General features: G+C 37.4%; 1 protein-coding gene across 2 annotated transcripts in view; it reads left to right on the top strand.

The window, feature by feature from the left end:
- The window catches only part of Bmpr2 (bone morphogenetic protein receptor type 2), a 114,996-nt gene extending 93,427 nt beyond the window's left edge, over positions 1–21,569 (top strand). The window contains exons 10-13 of one of the 2 annotated variants that reach the window (XM_052192234.1): positions 3,162–3,298; positions 8,888–9,060; positions 11,589–12,868; positions 14,444–21,569. In XM_052192234.1, the coding sequence (XP_052048194.1) occupies positions 3,162–3,298; positions 8,888–9,060; positions 11,589–12,868; positions 14,444–14,691 (1,838 nt within the window). In that variant the 3' untranslated portion in view covers positions 14,692–21,569. Of the gene's footprint in view, positions 1–3,161; positions 3,299–8,887; positions 9,061–11,588; positions 12,869–14,440 lie in introns of both variants that reach the window. The other variant, XM_052192232.1, reaches the window with a different exon arrangement.
- Positions 21,570–21,808: the final 239 nt, after the last annotated feature.

The following is a 21,808-nucleotide window of genomic DNA, read 5'->3' as shown; positions in this document are numbered from 1 at the left end:
ACTTGGTGGAATTCTTTTGGTGAGTGAGAGAGAGGAGGAGGGAGAGGGGGGGAGAGAGTGTGTGTGTGTGTGTGTGTGTGTGTGTGTGTGTGTGTGTGTGAGAGAGAGAGAGAGAGAGAGAGAGAGAGAGAGAGAGAGAGAGAGTCTGGCCAATGATGGGTATCATTCTTCAAAAGCCATTCCCATATTGTGAAACTAGGTCTCTTTCTGTGGCTTGGGTGTGCTGGTTCAGCTAAGCTGGCTGGCTGTGGAGCCCAAGAATCTGCCCATCTCTGCCTCCCCAGTGCTAGTACATATCACAATGGTGGGCGGGCCTTTTTTTTTTTTTTTTTACAAGAAAAATAAGGATTTTATATTCTTCCATTGAAACTCATACCTAATTGAACATTTCACATCTACCTTTCCTCCACAAATTCATTGTAACCTCAAAGCAGTAATTTGCTTTTTATTGATCAACAATATTTAAGCAAGCCAATTCTTTTTTTTTTATTTACATTGCAAATGATTTCCCCTTTTCTGGGTCCCCACTCCCCGCAAGTCCCATAAGCCCTCTTCCGTCCCCCTATTCTTCCATCCACCCCTTCCCACTTCCCTGTTCTGGAATTCCCATATACTCTTGCATTGAGTCTTTCTAGAACCAGGGGCCACTCCTCCATTCTTTTTGGACATCATTTAATTTATGGATTATGTCCTGGGTATTCAAAGTTTCTAGGCTAATATCCACTTATCAGTGAGTGCATACCATGATTGATCTTTTGAGACTGGGTTACCTCACTTAGTATGATGTTCTCCAGCTCCATCCATTTGTCTAAGAATTTCATGAATTCATTGTTTCTAATGGCTGAATAGTACTCCATTGTGTAAATATACCACATTTTTTGTATCCATTCCTCCGTTGAAGGACACCTAAGTTCTTTCCAGCTTCTGGCTACTACAAATAGGGCTGCTATGAACATAGTTGAGCATGTGTCCTTATTGCATGCTGAAGAATCCTCTGGATATATGCCCAGTAGTGGTATAACAGGGTCCTCAGGAAGTGACATGCCCAGTTTTCTGAGGAACCGCCAGACTGATTTCCAAAGTGGTTGCACCATCTTGCAATCAATGGTGGGCTTTTTAGATAGATGTTAGCAGCCTAACTCAGGGCCTCACGTTTGCATGGCAAACAAGTTACAGACTGAGCCGTCTCCCAGGCTCTCTTTGCTAGTTGTTAGTGTCAAAACTTGCATTTACACAAACGCATGCACAATTTCTTATAGTAAGTTTTGAATTTAGAATTTGAATGATCTTAATAAAACAAATAGAATTATTAATTTTTAGTTCTGCTAACCTAACATTTTGTGGGAGGGGAAACCTAATAAATAACTGGGATGTATATTCATCATGTGTGAGAGGCAGACCAGCTGTGCTAGTAAAGTACTGCTTACAGGTAATTTGAATTAGAATTGATTGTAGGTAGTAATATGAGGTAGTTTTCAAGGGACAAAGTGCTTTAATCCAACATCTTTAAATCTTTTAGTCTTAGAGTTGAATGTTGATATTGATTCACTTTAATCTTAAAAATATGCAGAAATGTCACCTGTTTTTAAATGCAATGCAATAGTCTAATAACTTGGGCTTTGTTGAATAGATTATAAAAATATACAATTAATTTTTGTAAATAGTTAAAATTGTTAAAAATACTGATAGAAGGCAAGAATTGGCTTGAATTTTCGAATAGAAACAAAAGTTTGTCATGTTTTATGTTTTTTTTTAATCTGGGTCATTAAACCTTTTAGTGCTGTTTAGTGAGATAAGAACACAGACATTACTACTTTATTGACAGGAAGACTGAAACACACAAGAGTCTTTCCCAAGGAAGAGATGAAGCCCGGATTAGAACCAGAATGCCCAAACCACCATGGCCTCTGATCTGTCTTGTTATTTTAGTACATTAGAGTGAGTGGTGGTGGGGAGCCAGCAAGACTGTATTCTCTTGTATTCTTTGCCAAGAGTCTTCTAGGCCAGTGGTTTTCAACCCGTGGGTTGCAACCCCTTTGGCAAGTGTCAATAGAGGTTGCTTTAACATTCTAGGTGTAAATGCTGCTTGTTAAGAGGAAAATTAAACAATGACATGGGCATTGTCATAAAAAATTTTTATATAGGACTAACTTAGATCCCTAAGTTAGCTCATTTGATATAGTGCCATGTAGCCTGCACGAAGTCCTGGTGTAGTTCTCAGCACTGTATGACCCTGGTGTAGTGGTGTAACCTGTAATGCAGGCTCACAGCAGGAGGATCTGGTTCAGAGCCATCCTTGGCTACATAAAAGAATATGAGGCTAGCCTGGAATACATGAGATCCTATCTCCAAAAGCAAAACAAAACTGAAAAATTGCGGTATTTGATACATTCTGGATGAACTAGAATAAAGCCAATAACCTGATAAGGCATAATGATTATTCAGTCTTTCCTCTTAAATTTGGTTGCATATTATTGTACTAAATCCTGGCATTTTTGACTATTTTCTAATATGAGATTAGAGTTCTGGCATAATTTTAAATACTAAGTATTATAATATTTACTTCTAAATTAAATAGCTCATTTTAAAATACCTGTCTAGCCTGAGATAGAGCTCCCTGGTAGAAAAATTACTTAAAAAGACACCAGACCAATCAGTGGTAGCACATACTTTTAATCCCAGCACCTAGAAGGCAGACAGATGAATTTGCGACCAGCTGGGTCTACAGAGTGAGTTCTAGCACTGCCAGGGCTACACGAGAAAACTTGTCTTGAAAAAAACAATAAATAAAACAAAACAAAAGCTGTCCAGGACTCTGGGTTAAAATTTGTGCTTAGCATGATCATGCTCAGTATTAGGTAAGTACCTAGCATGTACTTAGCAAGGCCTTGAGTTTGATCCTCAATACTAAAGAATAAGTAAAATATCTGTATAGCATTGAAACTATTTTATCAATAAAATTTGAGACTTTTGAATATTCGCAATATATCAAATCAATAATAATGTCTCTGAAATTTGCATATATTCTTGAAATACGATTTCTATGCTATGATATCTAATATGCTATCTTATTCATATGATTTGATGTTAGAAATAGCTCTCTGCTATTTTGTCCTCTAAGATAACTAGAAATTCTATCATTCTTTTCTATAAATACACAGGTGAATCTGTACCTGATTACCAGATGGCTTTTCAGACAGAAGTTGGAAACCATCCCACATTTGAGGATATGCAGGTTCTTGTGTCGAGAGAAAAGCAGAGACCAAAGTTTCCAGAAGCCTGGAAAGAAAACAGTCTGGTAAGAAAATGAAGACTTCATACTAGAAGTAGATGAGCAAAAACAGAAGCTGCCTAGCTTTGATGATTCACATCTGTTCCCCACTACTGGGCTGAGACAAAAGAATTACATGTTCAAGGCCAGCCTGGGCTTCAGTGTAAAACATTGTCAAAGACAGGCTAGGTGATGTGTAATGGTGAGTATATAACCAAGTGGATCTGGGAAGTTCAGTAGCATAAAAACATTAGAATTGTGTTGTGTAAATATTTCCTATACAACAAAATATTGAGCTTTGTGTCTTAGGAACCATACGTACTATATTGCTATAAGCTCTTGCCATTTGGGAAAGACTGTTTTTAAAAATACCATCCAGGATTTCCTGGTTCCTTGTCATCTTTTTTTTTCCCCTGCTCTTTTTAGGTTCTACCAGAAGTAACATTTCTTAAATCTTACGTCTTTCTCTTACTTTCAGATAATTTTCTTTCTTTGCTGAAGTTCTACATGTTAGGTGCTAAATATTAGAATCCTTGCATGTTTAAGGACATTCCATCTTGGTATCACATGTGAGTAGTAATCAGCACAATAACATGTTCAAAGAACAAAAATGTCCCCTGGCCCCCAGTCTTCATAATGAAAATTTGGATGTAGTCCAATCTTATGCCATTTTGGGGCAGGGAAGTATATGATAGGTGCATATTTGGGGGTCAAATTGGCAATTTGGCAGTCAGTTCTTGCTTTCTGTCTTGTTGAGGCAGGGTCCACTGCTTACTCCAGATTGCCTACTCCTTGAGTTTCTCATCCGTTCTGTCTCTATCGCCCATCTCACAGTACAAGTGCTAGAATTATGCATTCATGACACTTTGAATGGGTTCCAGTGACTGAACCCAGAACCCAGGTTGCCACGCTTGTCTGAATAGTGTTTTTACCTACCAGTCTATCTCACACAGACCTCCATTGCTTTGTTTTGTTTTTCTCTCTCTTTTGTTTTCCTTTTGAATAAGATCTCAGTTAGCTCAGACTGTCCTCAAACCCTTTACATAGCTGAGGATAACTTTAAATGCCCCATCCTTCTGCTTCTACCTTTCACATATTGGCTGACTTAGTTACTATTTTAGAGGTAGAGACACCACAATCAAGGCAACTTATAAAGCATTTAATTGGGGGTTTGCTTAAGTTACAAAGTGTTAGTCCATGATCATAATGATAGGATGATCATGGTAGCATGCATGCAAGCATGATGCTGGAACATTTGAAACCCTCAGTGACAGCACACTGCCTCCATCAAGGGTACACCTCCTAATCCTTCCCAGACAGTTCCACTACCAAGGACCTGGCGTTCAGCCCACAATATTGGGATTATCAGAATGTTCCACCACACCCAGCTTTTTGTCTGTTTGAAAGCTGTTAAGATTTATTTTGCCATAGCAGTTTTTAAATTTCACTTGGATGTTTGTTAGCATGGATCTTTTCACGTATTTTTCCTCCTGGGTATTGAATAGATTTTTCAGTTTGAAAATTCAGGACTTAGCCAGGCAGTGGTGGCACACGCCATTAATCCCAGAGGCAGGCGGATTTCAGAGTTTGAGGCCAGCCTGATCTACAGAGTGAGTTCCAGGACAGCCAGGGCTACACAGAGAAACTCTGTCTCAAAAAACCAAAAAACCAAAAAACAACAACAAAAAAAAAAAAAAAAGGAAGAAAGAAAGAAAATTTAAGACTTTGCTCAATCAGAAGTTCTCCAGTGTTTATTTTAAAATGACTTCTTTTCTTATATTTCTTTGACCTTGAATCCTCATTAAACTAATATTGAACCACCTGACACTTCAAGTCTGAATTTCTTACATGTATTTTCCAACTTTTTGGTGGGGTAGGGTCTGGCAAACAGGGCTACATGTGCCCACACTAATTAGGTAACTGAGCATACTTTGAATCCCCACCTTCACCTCTGACGTGTGTGCTGCTGTGCTGGCTGTGGTGCTGTCCTCTAACTCAGGCTCATGTGTGTTGACAGTCCACCATCTGAGCTAACCAGCTTCCATCTGGTTTTCACCGCTGCTCAGTGTCGTTCAGGACTTGCTCAGCTTTACCTTCTGAGTCCTTTGTTCATTTCTCTCCAGCACTGTTGTGGCAGTTACTTCTTCAGTGTATTTTTTAATTTCCTGGATGGCAGGATAGCTCATCAGGCCAAGGCCCTTGCCACCAAGCTTGATGACGTATTTCAGTCCCTGGAATCCAGAGTGGACGGAGAACTGACTGATGCAGGTTGTCCTCTGACTGCTACCTGCACACCACATGCCATTCTCCCCAGTAAATGAATTTAAAAATTTTTATTTCAGCTTCTGTAATCATACTTATATTTTTAAGAGGCTTCATATTTCCTCAGTGATCTCTCTTTTAAGAAGACTACTTCTGAAGGTATTCAGTACAACTTTATACTTAGTACAAATTAATTTTCTTAACTATAATTAAAGAAAAAGCATGAATATAGTAATTTAAATCATTTCACTATATATTTTCACATTCCATTTACAGATTGTCTTAGTAGAATAGAATATTTTCATTATTATATCAGAGACTAGAGAGTTCCTGTATATTTCCATTCAGATATATTGAACTTAATCTTACTGGTCATCTTTGTTAATAGATTAATGTCAAAGCAGGCTTGTGTTTCAAATGAGATGGCAATCTTTAAGTATATGGCCATTAAAGAGCTTCTTATTATGTTCATATACATATGATTGCCTCTAATTGCACTTTCTGCTGTGGAAACTTGGGCAACTCCTTAAGAGCCCCAGTAGGAGATGAGAGGATGAGTTGTACTTTACCAGGGATCTGCAGAGCTCCTGACCCCATGGGGAGATGGCTATGAAATCTATGAAAATTTGTTAAAATAAATTGCAGCTTCTTTTTATCTTCTTTAAATGGTTTGAGTTCACCACAACTAAGATCTATTTGAAGTATCTGTTTGCAATCCTACTATTGTGGGATATGCAGCACATGCAGATTTACCTGAAAACTTTTTACTTCAAATTAAGATGAAGTTGCAAAGTAAGGGATTTGTAATACTTGGTTTACTTCCAACAAATCCATTTAAACCTGATGAGATACAGCTGAGGGCGGAGGAGACCAGTTTCACTGCAGTAACAACGCAGTACAAGAATTAGGGAGGAAGTAGATACTTTATTAAAATGACCTAAGTTTCGTCAATTCTCTCTTAATAAGGAAGAGCTATTTAAATTACAGTTTATTAGCTCTTATAATTATTTGTAATTACTTTGCATGTCTAATAGCAATGAACTCTTAGATTTGATATATCTGAGATTGTCTTAATTTCATCATTATTGAAGGATAATTTCATTTGATACATAATTCTTCTTAACAGGTTTTTTTAAATTAATTATGAGTGCTCTTCTGCATATATGTCTGACTGGATGGAGAGGGCATGATATCCACCTAAAAATGGTTGTGAACCACCAGGTGGTTGCTGAGAATTGAACTCAGGACCTCTGGAAGAACAGCTAGTGCTCTTAACCGTTGAGCCATCTCATCAGCCCCTTAGCAGTTGTTTTCTATTTCAGTGCTTTAAATATGTCACACCTATCTTGCATCCATGGCTTCCACTGAGAAATTAGAGAGCTGATCTTTTTGGAGAGTCTTTTTAAAAATTCCTCATTATCAGGGTCTATATTTTTAGTTTATGACACTTCTTTTGTAAATTTTGTTATCATGAAGCTGTAGGGTTTATCCTGCTTACTACTGTTCATCAAGTTTCTTGGGTCTGTGGATTCACTTATTTTGTTTAATTTGAGGAGTTTAAACCACGTGTTAAGTATTCCTCCTGTTCTGAGAACCATGCCCACGTGTGTCCTAGTCCCTGGTCCTTATTCTTTTGACTTCTGGCCTTAGACTGAATCATTTTGTTTTCCATCTTCAAGTTCACAGGTTCTTTCTTCTGTCTGCTTATATCTGCTGTTTAACCACTCAAATACTGAAATTTTGTTGCTGTTTTAAAATATTATTGTAAGTCTTTTAAAAATAATGTCTATCTTTTATAGCTGTTCTGCTTATTAAAAACATTACTTTCAGGCTGGAGAGATGGCTCAGCAGGTAAGAGCACCGACTGCTCATCCAGAAGTCCTGAGTTTAATTCCCAGCAACCACATGGTGGCTCACAGCCATCTGTAATGGGATCTGATGCCCTCTTCTGGTGTGTCTGAAGACAGCTACAGTGTACTCATATATATAAAAAAATAAAAATAATTCTTTTTAAATAATTACTTTCTTAAGGTGGAGAGTGCTGAAGAGAAGGGTCAGCAGATAAGAGCACTTGTGCTCTTGCAGAGGACCTTGGATCAGTTCACTTCTAAGTAATACTAAACCTAAAGATCCCTGTTTACTGATGCTTATGGTCTTCCCAGATCGTTCTGAGTTGCGTCCTGCCAAGTACATGTACCTGGGTTTTAGGTTACCTAGTATATAGGGAGCTTTCAAACCTCAGGACACTATTATTTTGCAGGTTTAAGCTTCAAATTTGTTTGCTGGGCATTCTATTAGGAACATTTAAAATGTCACCAACAGTGCTAAAAGAATTTTAGCCTCATATAGGCTTCTCTGATAAAAAATACTCAATATTACATTGAATATATATGTAAATGTGGTGTGTGTGTGTGTATACATTCAGCACTCAGATACATAAAATAAATAAATACAGAAACAAGTCTAAAGAGATTTCCTTCCTTTCCTTTCCTTTCCTTTCCTTTCCTTTCCTTTCCTTTCCTTTCCTTTCCTTTCCTTTCCTTTCCTTTCCTTTCCTTTCCTTTACTGTGTGGGGGGGTGTGTGTGTGTGTACGCATGCATGCACATTTGTATGAGGGTACTGGAACTAGAATTACGACAGTTGGGAACTGTTGCGTAGTTGCTGGGATTTGAACCCAGATACTCTGAAAACGCAGTCAGTGGTCTTAGTTGCTGAGCCATTTCTCTAGTTCTCTCCTTCCATCTTTAGTTGAATTCTGGTGATCAGTCTTAACATCACCCAGCTTGTGCAACAAGTGACTTTGCCCTCTGAGCCACTTCCTGCTGTTACTTAAAACTTATTTTTGAAGTGTGATTAGTAGCTATTGACAACAGGGTTCTGAATTAACAATAGTGATGTAAATCCCAGGCCTTGAAGAAACACATTCAACTTACCGTAGTTGCTTGGTCCTTAGAGGACCTTCAAGGAGCTAACTTAAAAATTTCTTATTTACTTACTCTTTTGTTTTTAGGGATCCCTCACTTTTTACTTTTTTAGAAGAATATTTTATTATATTTTTTAAGAGCCTAGTAAAAGTATTATTTTTTGGAGCCTAGTATGATGGCTCACATCTTTAAGCCCAGCATTAGGAGGCAGAGGCAGGAGGATTTCAGAGTTCAATGCTAGTCTAGCCTTCAGAATGCATTCCAGGACAGCCAGGGTTACACAGAGAAACCTTGTCTTGAAACAGACAAACAAACAAAAACCAAAAAACCACACACACACAAAACCTGATTTACTTTGATATTTTAAATTAAAAACCTGAATATAGTTTTTTAAAATGGCAATTGTCTTGTGTGTATTTTGTGCTACAGGCAGTGAGGTCACTCAAGGAGACAATCGAAGACTGCTGGGACCAGGATGCAGAGGCTCGGCTCACTGCACAGTGTGCAGAGGAGAGAATGGCTGAACTCATGATGATATGGGAGAGAAACAAGTCTGTGAGCCCAACGGTCAACCCAATGTCAACTGCTGTGCAGAACGAACGGTAAGGTCCCCAGGGGTTTGGCGTCTCTCTGAAGGTGTTGGCGACTGGGACCAAATAAAGGACAGGGATCAATACTCGCTAGCCTGCCTTATAGTGTGATAACTCATACTTATTAGTGTGAAAGGGTATCATTTTCTTTCAGTAGTCCCATTTTTTAAAGTGATTTATTTTTGTTATTTTAATTATGTGGATGTGGGAGCAGGGATGTACAGATGTGTTAGGGTGGAGTGAGATCCCCCAGAGCTGGGATGATAGGCAGTTTGTGAGCTCTGGGGCTGGGAACTGAAGTCAGGTCCTCTTCAAGAAGAATGTACGCTCCTAAACACGGAGCCGTCTCTGCCTTCTAGTACTTTCATTCTTATTCTGAACATATTTATTTGTTATTAATACAAGAAGACAATATGTACTTTTATATCTAAAGATACAGGACAAGAAACTAGTCTTTATAAAAATATTTTTAAAAGTTTCAGAAATACACCCAGGAAAATATTATCAGGGGACATGTGGTTAAAAGTATACTTTTCTTTAAAATTTTTTTCTATTTTCTATTCTCCTTTGTAAGAACAATTTGTGCTATGTGCAGTTTACACTACTAATAAATAGAATGGGCTCCAGCTATCACAACTCAGGGAGAGTTGAGACCAGCTGTTCTACATAGACGTGTTCTCACTCCACATGTATTAGAAAGTCTTCTGCTTCCATCTTCATTCCGTATTTCTGCTGCCCTGTAGTATGTAACCAATGCACTTATTTATCTGTCAAGATTCAGCTTAAGGGACTAGAGAGATGGCTCAGTGCTTAAGAGCCCTTGTTGCTATTGCGGAGAACTCTGGTTCATTTCCTAGCACCACCCACATGGTGGCTCCTAACCATGTGTAACTCCAATTCCAAGAGTCCAACTCCCTATTCTAACCTCTTCAGGTACCACACAGGCACACAGTGCACACAGGATCTGCAGGCAAATATTTATATACATAAAATAAAGTCTTAAAGGGTTAGCTGAAACTTTTACTTTAAATACTTGGTAATTTTTCTTGCATGATATGGAAAAAATCCTATGTCTCTCCTTTCCTTTAACTTTTCCCCTTTTCTTGTGTACGCAACTCTTGGAATGGGTCCTCCCACTGCTAGTCTCTCCTGAGTTTCCTTAAATGATAGTTCATTCACTAGGTATTTGCACTGTAGGCTTTATTTTATTGAGCCTTGACATCTCCATATCTCCTCAGCTTCCCTTTTCATGGTTGTACAACAACACCTTCTTAAAAGTGTATTTGTATTTTGTTGATGTTACAGATGTTGTTCCCTGTAATTCAGCAATCTTCTTTTGTAGAACCTACTTTCCTACAGCTGCTGAGTCTCTTCAGTCTTTATCTGTTAATGTCTTAGTACCTTAGTCACCTGAGTGAAGGCTATCCCTAATGTTTTCTGTAATGAGATTTTAAATAACTATAGAGTAGTTAATAAGTGAAAGAATAATTAGAGGCAGTCCAGAGCTGTCAGGCCCAGGAGTGCTGATGCTAGCCGTGCATCCAGTAACTAAAGAAGTGCCCTGAATCTCAGTTCCTCTGAGTGTCACCTCCCACCTCATGCCTAGTTCTACAGCTTTCCCCAGTAGTGGCTTCCCATGCATACGCTGCATTGCTGCTTGGTGCTCTTAGGTGAGCATGTTTCGGGGAAAAGAAACAAATTCTATGTTCTTCTTGTTATTTGGCCATTTGAACCTAGTCTATAACATATTCGTCTAGCATATACTACTGGATCTAGGATTACAGAGATACAAAATAAATACATCACATGGTTCCTCTAGTTACAAAACTATCCACTTGTACACATATACAGTTTATTAAAAGTATATTGTTCTTTGTTATAAAATTATAGGTGAGATTTTTTGAATTAGCTCTTTTATATATTTTTTCTTAGATTTTGTTTTTGTTCTGCCAAGGCCAGAAGATGGTGTTGGATCTCCAGGGACTGGAATTACAGGCATTTGTGAGCTATCATGTGGGTGCTGGAAATCAAAGAGTAGCTGAGCCACTTAACTACCGAGTCATCCCTCTAGGCTCAAAGTTAACTCTTGTAAACCAAAGTAATGAGCACCCATAAAAGTTTTATTCTGGAACTATATAGATTTTCACATAGTCTTACAGAAGGCATTTAAAAAAAAATTCATAAAGTTTGTATTTACCAAGCTGTTAACAATTATCAGGATTTTGAAGTAATCTCTTAAACATGAGTGCAGAGTAAAACTGAACTGGTGAGAGATGTGGGGGTGAAGTGCTTGCACCAAACCCGACTGACAGTCTGAGTCTGATTCCCGAGACCCACACATTGGAAAAGAACCAACTCCTACAAGTAGTCCTCTGACTTCTGCGCTTGCCCCATATATATTGAATAAATGAGTGCAATAAGAAGAATGTAAAGCATAAAATAAAAGCAGTGGGACTTTGGAATCAGTGGTGTTTGCTTGGAATAGACAGTTTGTTATAAGTTTGTGTTCTCAATGTCATACATTTTTCTCTCTCTTCAAGCAACCTGTCACATAATAGGCGTGTGCCAAAAATTGGGCCTTACCCAGATTATTCCTCTTCCTCATATATTGAAGACTCTATCCATCACACTGACAGCATTGTGAAGAATATTTCCTCTGAGCATTCGATGTCCAGCACACCGCTGACAATAGGAGAAAAGAACCGAAATTCAATTAATTATGAACGACAGCAAGCACAAGCTCGAATCCCTAGCCCAGAAACAAGCGTCACAAGCCTGTCCACAAACACAACCACCACAAACACCACCGGCCTCACTCCCAGTACTGGCATGACCACCATATCTGAGATGCCGTACCCAGATGAGACACATTTGCATGCCACAAACGTTGCACAGTCAATCGGGCCAACCCCTGTCTGCTTACAGCTGACAGAAGAAGACTTGGAGACTAATAAGCTAGACCCAAAAGAAGTTGATAAGAACCTCAAGGAAAGCTCAGATGAGAATCTCATGGAGCATTCTCTGAAGCAGTTCAGTGGGCCAGACCCATTGAGCAGTACCAGTTCTAGCTTGCTTTATCCGCTCATAAAGCTTGCAGTGGAAGTGACTGGGCAACAGGACTTCACACAGGCTGCAAATGGGCAAGCATGTTTAATTCCTGATGTTCCACCTGCTCAGATCTACCCTCTCCCTAAGCAACAGAACCTTCCTAAGAGACCTACTAGTTTGCCTTTGAACACCAAAAATTCAACAAAAGAACCCCGTCTAAAATTTGGCAACAAGCACAAATCAAACTTGAAACAAGTAGAAACTGGAGTTGCCAAGATGAATACCATCAATGCAGCAGAGCCTCATGTGGTGACAGTAACTATGAATGGTGTGGCAGGTAGAAGCCACAATGTTAATTCCCATGCTGCCACAACCCAGTATGCCAATGGGGCAGTGCCGTCTGGCCAGGCAGCCAACATAGTGGCACATAGGGCCCAAGAGATGCTGCAGAATCAATTTATTGGTGAGGATACCAGGCTGAATATCAATTCCAGTCCTGATGAGCATGAACCTTTACTGAGACGAGAGCAACAGGCTGGCCATGATGAAGGGGTTCTGGATCGTTTGGTAGACAGGAGGGAACGGCCATTAGAAGGTGGCCGAACTAATTCCAATAACAACAACAGCAACCCATGCTCAGAACAAGATGTCCGTACACAAGGTGTTACAAGCACAGCTGCAGACCCTGGGCCATCGAAGCCCAGGAGAGCACAGAGGCCCAGTTCTCTGGACCTTTCAGCCACAAATATCCTGGATGGCTGCAGTATACAGAGTAAGTGGAGGGGGTTGTGCAGGATCCTCTGGGACAGTAAAATAAGATAGAATCATGTTGTGTTTTCAACTAGCGATTCTTTATTACTTCCAGAGACAAAGTGACTGGGCCTTGGAAGTAATTAGATTATTATTGTTTTCTTTCTTTCCTCCCCCCACCTTTTTCTTTTTGGTCAATGGCAATTTAAAAAGCTAGTATCACAGGTAGAAGAATTACCAATGTAATCTGTGTTTTACTTGATGGCTTTGCTGTGTGTGGTTCACATATTTGCTGTGACAGATGAAATTAAATCAGTATTCAGTAGTATCATGGCATAAGTAGTGATATCACACCATGTTTACTTCTGAAATATTTGCTATACATGTTAATATGTTAAATCTATATTTAGTTTTTAACCTTAGTAAGTCTTTGTTTGGTATATGTATGTTTGAGATAAGGGGTCTTTATGTAAGCCCTGGCTGGCCTGGAACTTGCTGTATATATCAGGCTGGTCTTAAACTCACAAAGTCCTGAGATTAGGGGTGTGCCAACACACCCAGATCTTAATAAATCATAGAAGTCAAAGGACTTCTTTTATGTGTTTTAAGCTTTCTTAAACTAAAAATGGGCTGAAAAAAGCTCTCAGAATAGCCTGGAGTTGTAGCTCACAGGTAGGACACCTGCCTGTAGCATACAAGGCCCAGGTTTTGGTCTCCAAAACCACAAAGAAAACCTGGCCCTTTGCTCCAGTGGTTTATATCACACGCTGACTGACACACCCTTAGTGCTTCTGCATCCTTAGGCATCTTGTCAAGAATGAAAACAGAGAATTAGTGGGAAAATGGTCATCCCTCCAAAACTATTACATGTTAGAGGCCTTTGATCTGGTCCACTTTGGACATTGTTTTGCTTTGTCCTTTTGAGACCAGGATTCATTCTGTAACTCATTGTGGCCAAAGGCTACACTTGACTTTAATACCCTTCTGCCTCAGACCTAGGAACTTGGATTACAGGACTGTCACCCTCCCACAGCTAACCCAGCTATCAGCATTAAGTCACACCACAGCAAAAGATCTGTGCTTTTAGCACATTGGAGTCTACACCACAGCAAAAGAATTTCAGAATATAATTACGAATTTTGAATTTTCTTATTTCTTGTGAGTTTTAATTATTTTTTTAGATAAGACTCAAAACTGAGTTGATTGAATTTTGCTTAGAAAAACCTTACCTAGTATGATCACATATTTCAAGAAATGTCTTTCAGTGGGTTCTATGCTGATCTGATCTGTTTGTGAAATTCAGCCCCTTTATTTTCTCATCCAGCTAGTTTTGTTTGATTTTGGTGATAGGCTCTTATATAGCTCGGGCAGGCCTTGTGCAGTAGCTGTGTGGTGGAGGAGGATCTTGAGCCTCTGACCCTCTTGCCTCTACTTCCAAGGTGCTAGGATTGCCCTACCGAGGCTCTTGTACTGGGTGGGGCCAGGACCCTTTGCATTCTAGGCAAGCACTCCATCAATTGCATTATATACCCAACAAACTCCTTTACTAATATTTTCCTTTTACACAGCTCATTTCCTATACTTTTGTTTCCAGTAGGTGAGTCAACACAAGATGGCAAATCAGGATCAGGAGAAAAGATCAAGAGACGTGTGAAAACTCCATACTCTCTTAAGCGGTGGCGCCCCTCCACCTGGGTCATCTCCACCGAGCCTCTGGACTGTGAGGTCAACAACAACGGCAGTGACAGGGCAGTCCACTCTAAATCTAGCACTGCTGTGTACCTCTCAGAGGGAGGCACTGCCACAACCATGGTGTCTAAAGATAGCGGAATGAATTGTCTGTGAGATGTTTTCACGCTTATGCAGTAAAATTATTTTTTTGCGTCATTTAAACATGCAGAAGACATTTAAAAAGCAAACTGCTTTAACCTCCTGTCAGCTCCCCTTCCCACTCTCAGCAAGGACTTGCTTTAAATAGATTTCAGCTATGCAGAAAATTTTAGCTTATGCTTCCATATTTTTTAATTTTGTTTTTTAAGTTTTGCACTTTTGTTTAGTCTCGCTAAACTTATATTTGTCTGTTATGACCACATTATATGTGTGCTTATCAAAAGTGGTCTCAAAATATTTTTTTAAGAAAAAAAGCAAAAACAATGTATTGCTGATAATCAGTTTGGACCATTTTCTAAAGGTCATTAAAACAGAAGCAAATGAAGACAGGTTTGACTGCAATGGTGTCTGGTATCCATGTTTTATTTCTGGGCACAAGCTAGTTTGTATGTTAACATGTTTTTTACCATAATCTGTTGGACATTCTTTTCTCTTATATTTTATTTGAATGTGCAATAGTCTATAGACCACAAAGCTTTCTCATCTGCTCGCTTCCTAGCAGGGCACACATTCTTCCATTGTTGAAACATTTTCCCCGTTCTTCGATAATATGAACATTGTCTAGCTTTCTCCATATGGAGATAAACAGACGCTGTCCAAAGGGCTCCACAAAGGACTTAGCAAAACCATTTTTGAAATGCCACTGTCTTCAGACCTTCCGAACGCTGTTTCCTTCCAGGCATTGTAATAAGCATATCTGGTTCTGATTTTGGAAGTTCATAAGAGAGCATAGAACAAAACAGAAGATAGCAAATATTAGCCTTTTCCATTTTATTTTTCTATGTATATGTTCATGTCTGTATTCATTATTTAAGAAATATTTTTTATCAGAAAATGTATAGAGCTAAACCTACATGGAATTTTTAAATAAGTATCTGGGCAAGGTGATTAGTGTAGTAACTTTCATTCTCTGGCCATCACAAATTAAATTACATTTTTATTTATAATAACTTCAGAAGTAAGTGATAGTTGATTTGAATCTGTAGTATGGTTCATTGTTTCCCAGCACAGCCTGACAGTTCTCTGTGAAAAATGACTCCTCCTCCCATGACCTGAAACGCTGTGGAAAGCTCGTCCAGCCAGCACGCCAGCTCCCTAAGGAAACAGGCCTGCTGCCAGACTTACACGACCCTTGAGCAGACTGACTGACCCTCTGTCTTTCCTAAGTTTATTTCTTCACTAATCCTGGTTTTGTAGTTTCTCCTTCTGCCAGTTTCACATGTTCTTTGACTGCAAGCAGCATTCACTGTGTGTTGTAGAGCATGCTTCCCGTGATGACATGCTGTGATGTCGCTGTCACACGGCTTTTGTTTCTTTTACTAATGATCTCTGAAACCACAGTTTCTGAGACTATTAATAAAGACTTTCTGTCAAAAATTTAGGAATTTTCCCTAAAAATTGCTTCCTCTCAGTTTTCAGACAGATTGTTCCCATGCTTTTTCAGATACTCAGAATCCTTAATATCTATTATCTGATTACATTTTCAATTTTAGCAGGGAGATAAAAAGTTCAGGGCAAATCTCCAAATTCCTGATTTTGGATCTTCTGTCTTGAACACCGTGTTCTCATCTTTCCTTTGGTTTAACTCATACATGAGCTTCCCTTACTTGCCATCCGCCGTGCTCTGATGTCACAGCATTTACTGTGTCGTTAGCTGGGACGCTGACCGGAGCTCTCAGTTCTTAGGATTAAGATTATCTCACTTGTGCCCAGGATTCCTTTCTCACTTTTGTTTCATTGGCCCCTCTTGTGGTTCAGAGTCTTAATATATGTTTTTGTTTTCTGGCATACAGTTGTTCTTTGGTTTTTTGGTATTTTGGTTTTTTTTCCCTTAATTGGTTACTGTCCTTTGTCTATGTAACAAATAATTTGTATCTTTCACTTATTTCTTTTGTCCAAATGGCTTTCAAATGCATTTCAGATCAGCTTTAAATCAAAATAAATTATATTCCTCCCATCTCCAATTTGAAACATTAAGAATAAATGACCCTTTATTTACAGTTTTTTTTTTAATAGTTTGTATTCAGGCCAATCAGTTCTGAATTTTCCAAGTCTTTAATGTTTAATAATTGAATGCTTTAAAAATTAATATGCCAGATAAAAGAAATCTCTATAGTTTCCCTCCCACCTCACACAAATATGTTTAAAACAAATAATCCTTTGAACTGCTTGAAGAATAGGAAAGGTAGTAAATATAGGTCATTTTAATAAATTTTGAAATCTATAATACACAGCATGCAGAAATCCCTTTAATAACTTAAATTACTAGTTAGATTTATTTAATCTGATTCTTGAAGCTGAAATGGAATTTACCACAAAATTACACACACACAAATTAATTGTAATGTAAGCCTTTTGAATAAAAGTCATTCAATTTAAAAAGATTTCTCTGGATAATAATGTAATCTTAAAAACATCATAATAGGACATCAGAGTATGATGTTAGTTCCCTTAAGAAAATACTAATTGTGGGGCTGGAGAGATGGCGTAAAAATAACAGTGCTTCCTGTGCTTACAGAGGACCCAAGTTCAGTTCCCAGCAGCTGCCTGGCAGCTCACAACTTCCATAGAATCCAGTTCCCTTTTTTGGCCTCCAGTGACATGCACATAATACCCCATCCCACCCCCAACACACCATACACGTAATTATAAATGACAAAAGTAAATCTTAAAATATTAGTTATATATCAGAGCTAAGTAATGGAAAAAACTTGGTTTGAATTATTTATAGAATAAAATTATTTAAATAATTTAAATGTATAATTTAAAAAACACTGCTTCTGTAGAAGGTTATGAAGACCTGTGCTGAAAACTGGCATTACATACACTTATGTTTTCATCCTCAGAGCAACCATATTATAATATTCATATTTTACAAATGAGGAACTAAAAAAGAGGAAATTTGTCTATCTTTCATAGTCAGACACACCTGGGATTTCACTCTGGGTCTGACTCCCCATGTGTCTTTCATGCACAACACACGGCCTACATTTTTATGAACTGATGTGCAGTGTACTGACATGTACACCAGCAGACCTGCCGTTTGTGTGTAAGCCAAGCCAGGTACCTTAATGATCTTAAGTTAGATAAATAAAGGTCCACAATCACTATTGCTTAAAAAAAATTCCTAATTCAATACTAACTTCAGCCTACATCTTAACGTTCGTTTTACCTATCTCCTACTATTTTTACATAGCAGAACAAAAGGCAAGGTGAATGTTAAAAGAAACATAGCTGAGGGGACAGGAGCTCCCTAACGTGGCTCCTACGCCTCACTTGGGAGAAAGAGTTGCATGTAAATTTGCAATCTTCTTAATCCCTTGACTCCATCTTTAAAATTTTGGCTTTACCAATGTCAGAAAAATTGTTAATCCAGAGAACTAAATAATCTGTAGAAAGAATACAAAGTTAATACTCTTTTTATAAAGCAGACTAGTATTGCTTCCATACGTATGTATGCTTGTTCCAGAACGTGTATGTTGATTCTGAGTGAGAAAATAAGGAGCACTCAAATCAGTGGGAATTACAAATTTTACTTAAAATATTTCCGAGTTTGATTTCTGAATCCCAAAGGAACACCTGATATTGTACAGCTATCACAGTGTACTTCTACTCTTTGTTAGTCATTTAAAATAGAAAAAAACCAATAAATACTGGTTTCCTCTTATCATGTTTATAGACATAAATATTTCATTGGGAGTCACTCACTTCCAGAATTTGATATTACATCATATCACATTTTATAAGCTTATGTATATGTTGTTACATAACTATCCACAGATTTTTGAAAATATATAATTACCTTATATTCTTAACTTTTGAAGATTCTGCACACATTCTAATTCTACTGTTCTAGACCAGTCATTCTAGGAAGTGTGTAACACCCCTCATAGACCATAGGAGTCTCTTTTAGGCTATGGTAATTTTAAATAGTCACACCCTTGACTAGCAGTGGGTTGTGGTGTATTTTGTTTTGTTTTATTTTGTTTTAAAAATTTTTATTTTTTTTAGCTTATAAACTATGCAAACTTCATCCAAAAACTACCTTACATGATCCCTTCCTGTGCTCTTTGATTCTGTCAGTCTAGCCAGTTTCTTTCTGAGCTACTGAACAAAGGTTATTATCAAAAAAGGCTTTTCTATTAAGTGTCCACATTAACACAGAAAATCTCCTTGTGCCCAAAGAGGTGGTAACGCCTGCCTGTTCCTCTCTGTAAGTCTCTTGTGGTGTAGAGCCTGTCAGGAAAGTTTTCTTCATACCTGTTCTGTCTTTCTTGTTTGATTTAAGGTCTGTTTCTCATACCTAACAGGGAGAAGAGATGGTCATCGTCTCTAACACTCTTCAGTCAGCTTCAGGCTGCTCAGCACCAGTTCATCAGATCAAATTGTTACACTTCCTTCAGGGTTTTTTGCTTCTCAAATCTATTATAATTACTTTATTTATATTTAAAAGCACTAAAATTCTATGTTTATTCAAATTAATTACTCCAGTTAATTTATAGCACAGTAGTTTGATAGAATTGAGAATAAAGATGTTACCATTGGATTTAATCATCCGACCACCTGAAAATCAGCACCTAATTTTTATATTATCTAACATTTTTCTATTAAAGTATGTTTTATGATTTTTACATCTGTACAGATATAACTAAAAAGCCATGCATACATAATTGTGTATCTTTTTTTCCATTAAACTTTAACCTATGTTACAGTATAATATTAGTATTATATGTTTGGGTATTATGATTGAGCTACAACAAATATACATTTTTCTTTATCAAATACTGTATTAAACACTAAATGCAAAATTAATTTTCAAAAGCAGACCCTACAAAAATTAGGTATTCATGGATATTTTTGTATGTTTGTAGACCACTTTTGAAATGCTTATCATTGTTTTTGTAGAATAGACTGGACTAAGACAATTTTCATTTTAACTTTTAAGTGATTAAAGCTAGGTGTTTGCATAGAAAGGAAATCCTTAAAAATTTATCCCATGGCATATGAATTTTGAGAAGGTATACTTTATGTTAAGATTATGCCCCAAATAAATCTATTGAGTCTTTTTAAATTTTTCCATTTTGTTTTTACTGATGTTTGTGGTGTTTCTAATGAGCATTGTAAACATACACATTCCCTTGTAAAATGTAGTTTGCAGCCGACATTGAAATCTGGAACAGAACCTTTAGAACTAGATTGCTTCATTAGGATGTCTAGTTTGTAACTGAATTTAAAAAGAAAATAGACTGTACTTGAATTTACAACTTGACTGTTCTTTCTTTTTAAAATGCTTTTCCCCCATTTAATTTGTATTTTAAATTCCAGAAACATCTTCATGGTTTGGAATTCAGTTTTAGACATAGTATTACTTGAAAACTCAGGGCCCCTTTCATCTGTTTGAACACTGAAAGAGTTCAGTTGCTAACAAGCAATTACATCTAGTTGAATATTTAAAAGTGTTTGTTGCATAGTAATGTTTCATCATATTTGACTTAATTCGCATCAACATGATGCTTGATTTCATTAATCATAAAACTTGCCCAGTTATGTAATTATTGAATAGAAGGAATGACTCAACTAATTGGCCACTTGTTATAGCAGATTTAAGACTTGGAATTGAAGCACTGGCTTAAACACTTCTGTTCCTGTGTCTGTGGATATACATGATGGGGCAAATATTTCATTCTGGTTTTTTTTTAATAACATGATTAGGAAAGGTAATTCTGAGATAGAATTTTCTTACGGGATAATTAGCATTGTAAGACTTTCTAAAAGTGAGCTGACAGCTCTAGCTTTGGTGACTGCTTGATGACTTTGAAAAGGTGAGCTATAGTGACCAGCTTTTCACATTGTCAGAGCCAAACAGTTCTTTGAGTCAACAAAGTCAAGTTCTAATTGGTCCGCTGTATATTTAAATGTTAGCAGTGAGTTTTTTTGTAAGCAGTCTCTTGTCTCAGGCTCCCTGCCTTATTATCAGTGGTAAGCATATAAAAGAAACATTTGTAAAGATGTATAAGAGTAAGAAAACTAATGATTAAAAAAATGCAATTCAAAGCAATTAGGTTTCAATTTAATATTGAGTTGCTTCACTTCTGTGGCTTTTTTTTTTTTTTCTGGTAACATTTATTTATTTAAGCAACGTTGTATGCCTTGTCTTCATTTCTATAGAGATTGTATTGTATGTGCTTGTGTATGCTGGAATCATCCTTAATTTTGTGTTGCTAATCTTTCAAATGAATTTACATGGATAACTGTAAAATACACTAACTCTTAGGGTGTTATAGCTGACACACGGAGATGTGTAGCCACCATGCTTTTTCTGAATGAACAGGAGAAACATAAGCTACCAAGTATTCATTTCTGAGGACGCTTTTTAGGAAAAGAAAAGCTGACAGTACCGGCACTTCCTCAGAACCCTCTTTCTTGTTAACGGGTATCTTTTGTTGGTGTGTTTTGCTCTTATATTACAGATAGAGTATTGTGTGTGAATTTATGAATAATTACTTTTGGTTATTTTGCTTTTGTATAAGCCATCTGAGACCTTGCTGTGCCGTATAAGTTGTGTGACGGAGCAGTGTGAGTATGAAATAAAGCAGATCACTTTTCTTTTGTATTATCTATGGATGCCACTATGAACGCTGACATTAAGCCACTAAAGAGTTTTCTATGAATAAGTGTAAGTAAATGCTTTGATATATATAAACCTAAATAAAAAGATTGTATTGAGACAGAGACATTGGCAAAGGAAGTTTTAAGGCAGTTCTTTAGGTTTAAAAGGCTTGCTGTAAAATGGTGCATTATTCCATTTATTAAAGATCATATTAATGACAATAGTAAGTGTATTTTTTATTTTATGAAGTTTCCAGAAATTGTTACCGTTAATACAATATTGTAGAGACTTTGCAGTAGAGTCAGTATATGCTGTCTCTAACATGACTTTTAGAACTTAGTATGATACTAAAAAAAAAAAAAAAAAGTCAAGTAGAATAATAGCTGCTTTATAGCTACTTATAATACACCAAACACCATGTTACTCATTTTTCACATCGTTGACAGTTTTCACCACTGCCTT

The sequence above is a fragment of the Apodemus sylvaticus genome, chromosome 9, assembly GCF_947179515.1.
Source record: "Apodemus sylvaticus chromosome 9, mApoSyl1.1, whole genome shotgun sequence".
In the NCBI taxonomy this organism is placed as follows: domain Eukaryota; kingdom Metazoa; phylum Chordata; class Mammalia; order Rodentia; family Muridae; genus Apodemus; species Apodemus sylvaticus.
Note: the sequence above shows the minus strand (reverse complement) of the source record. Positions and strands in the feature narration are given on the sequence as shown.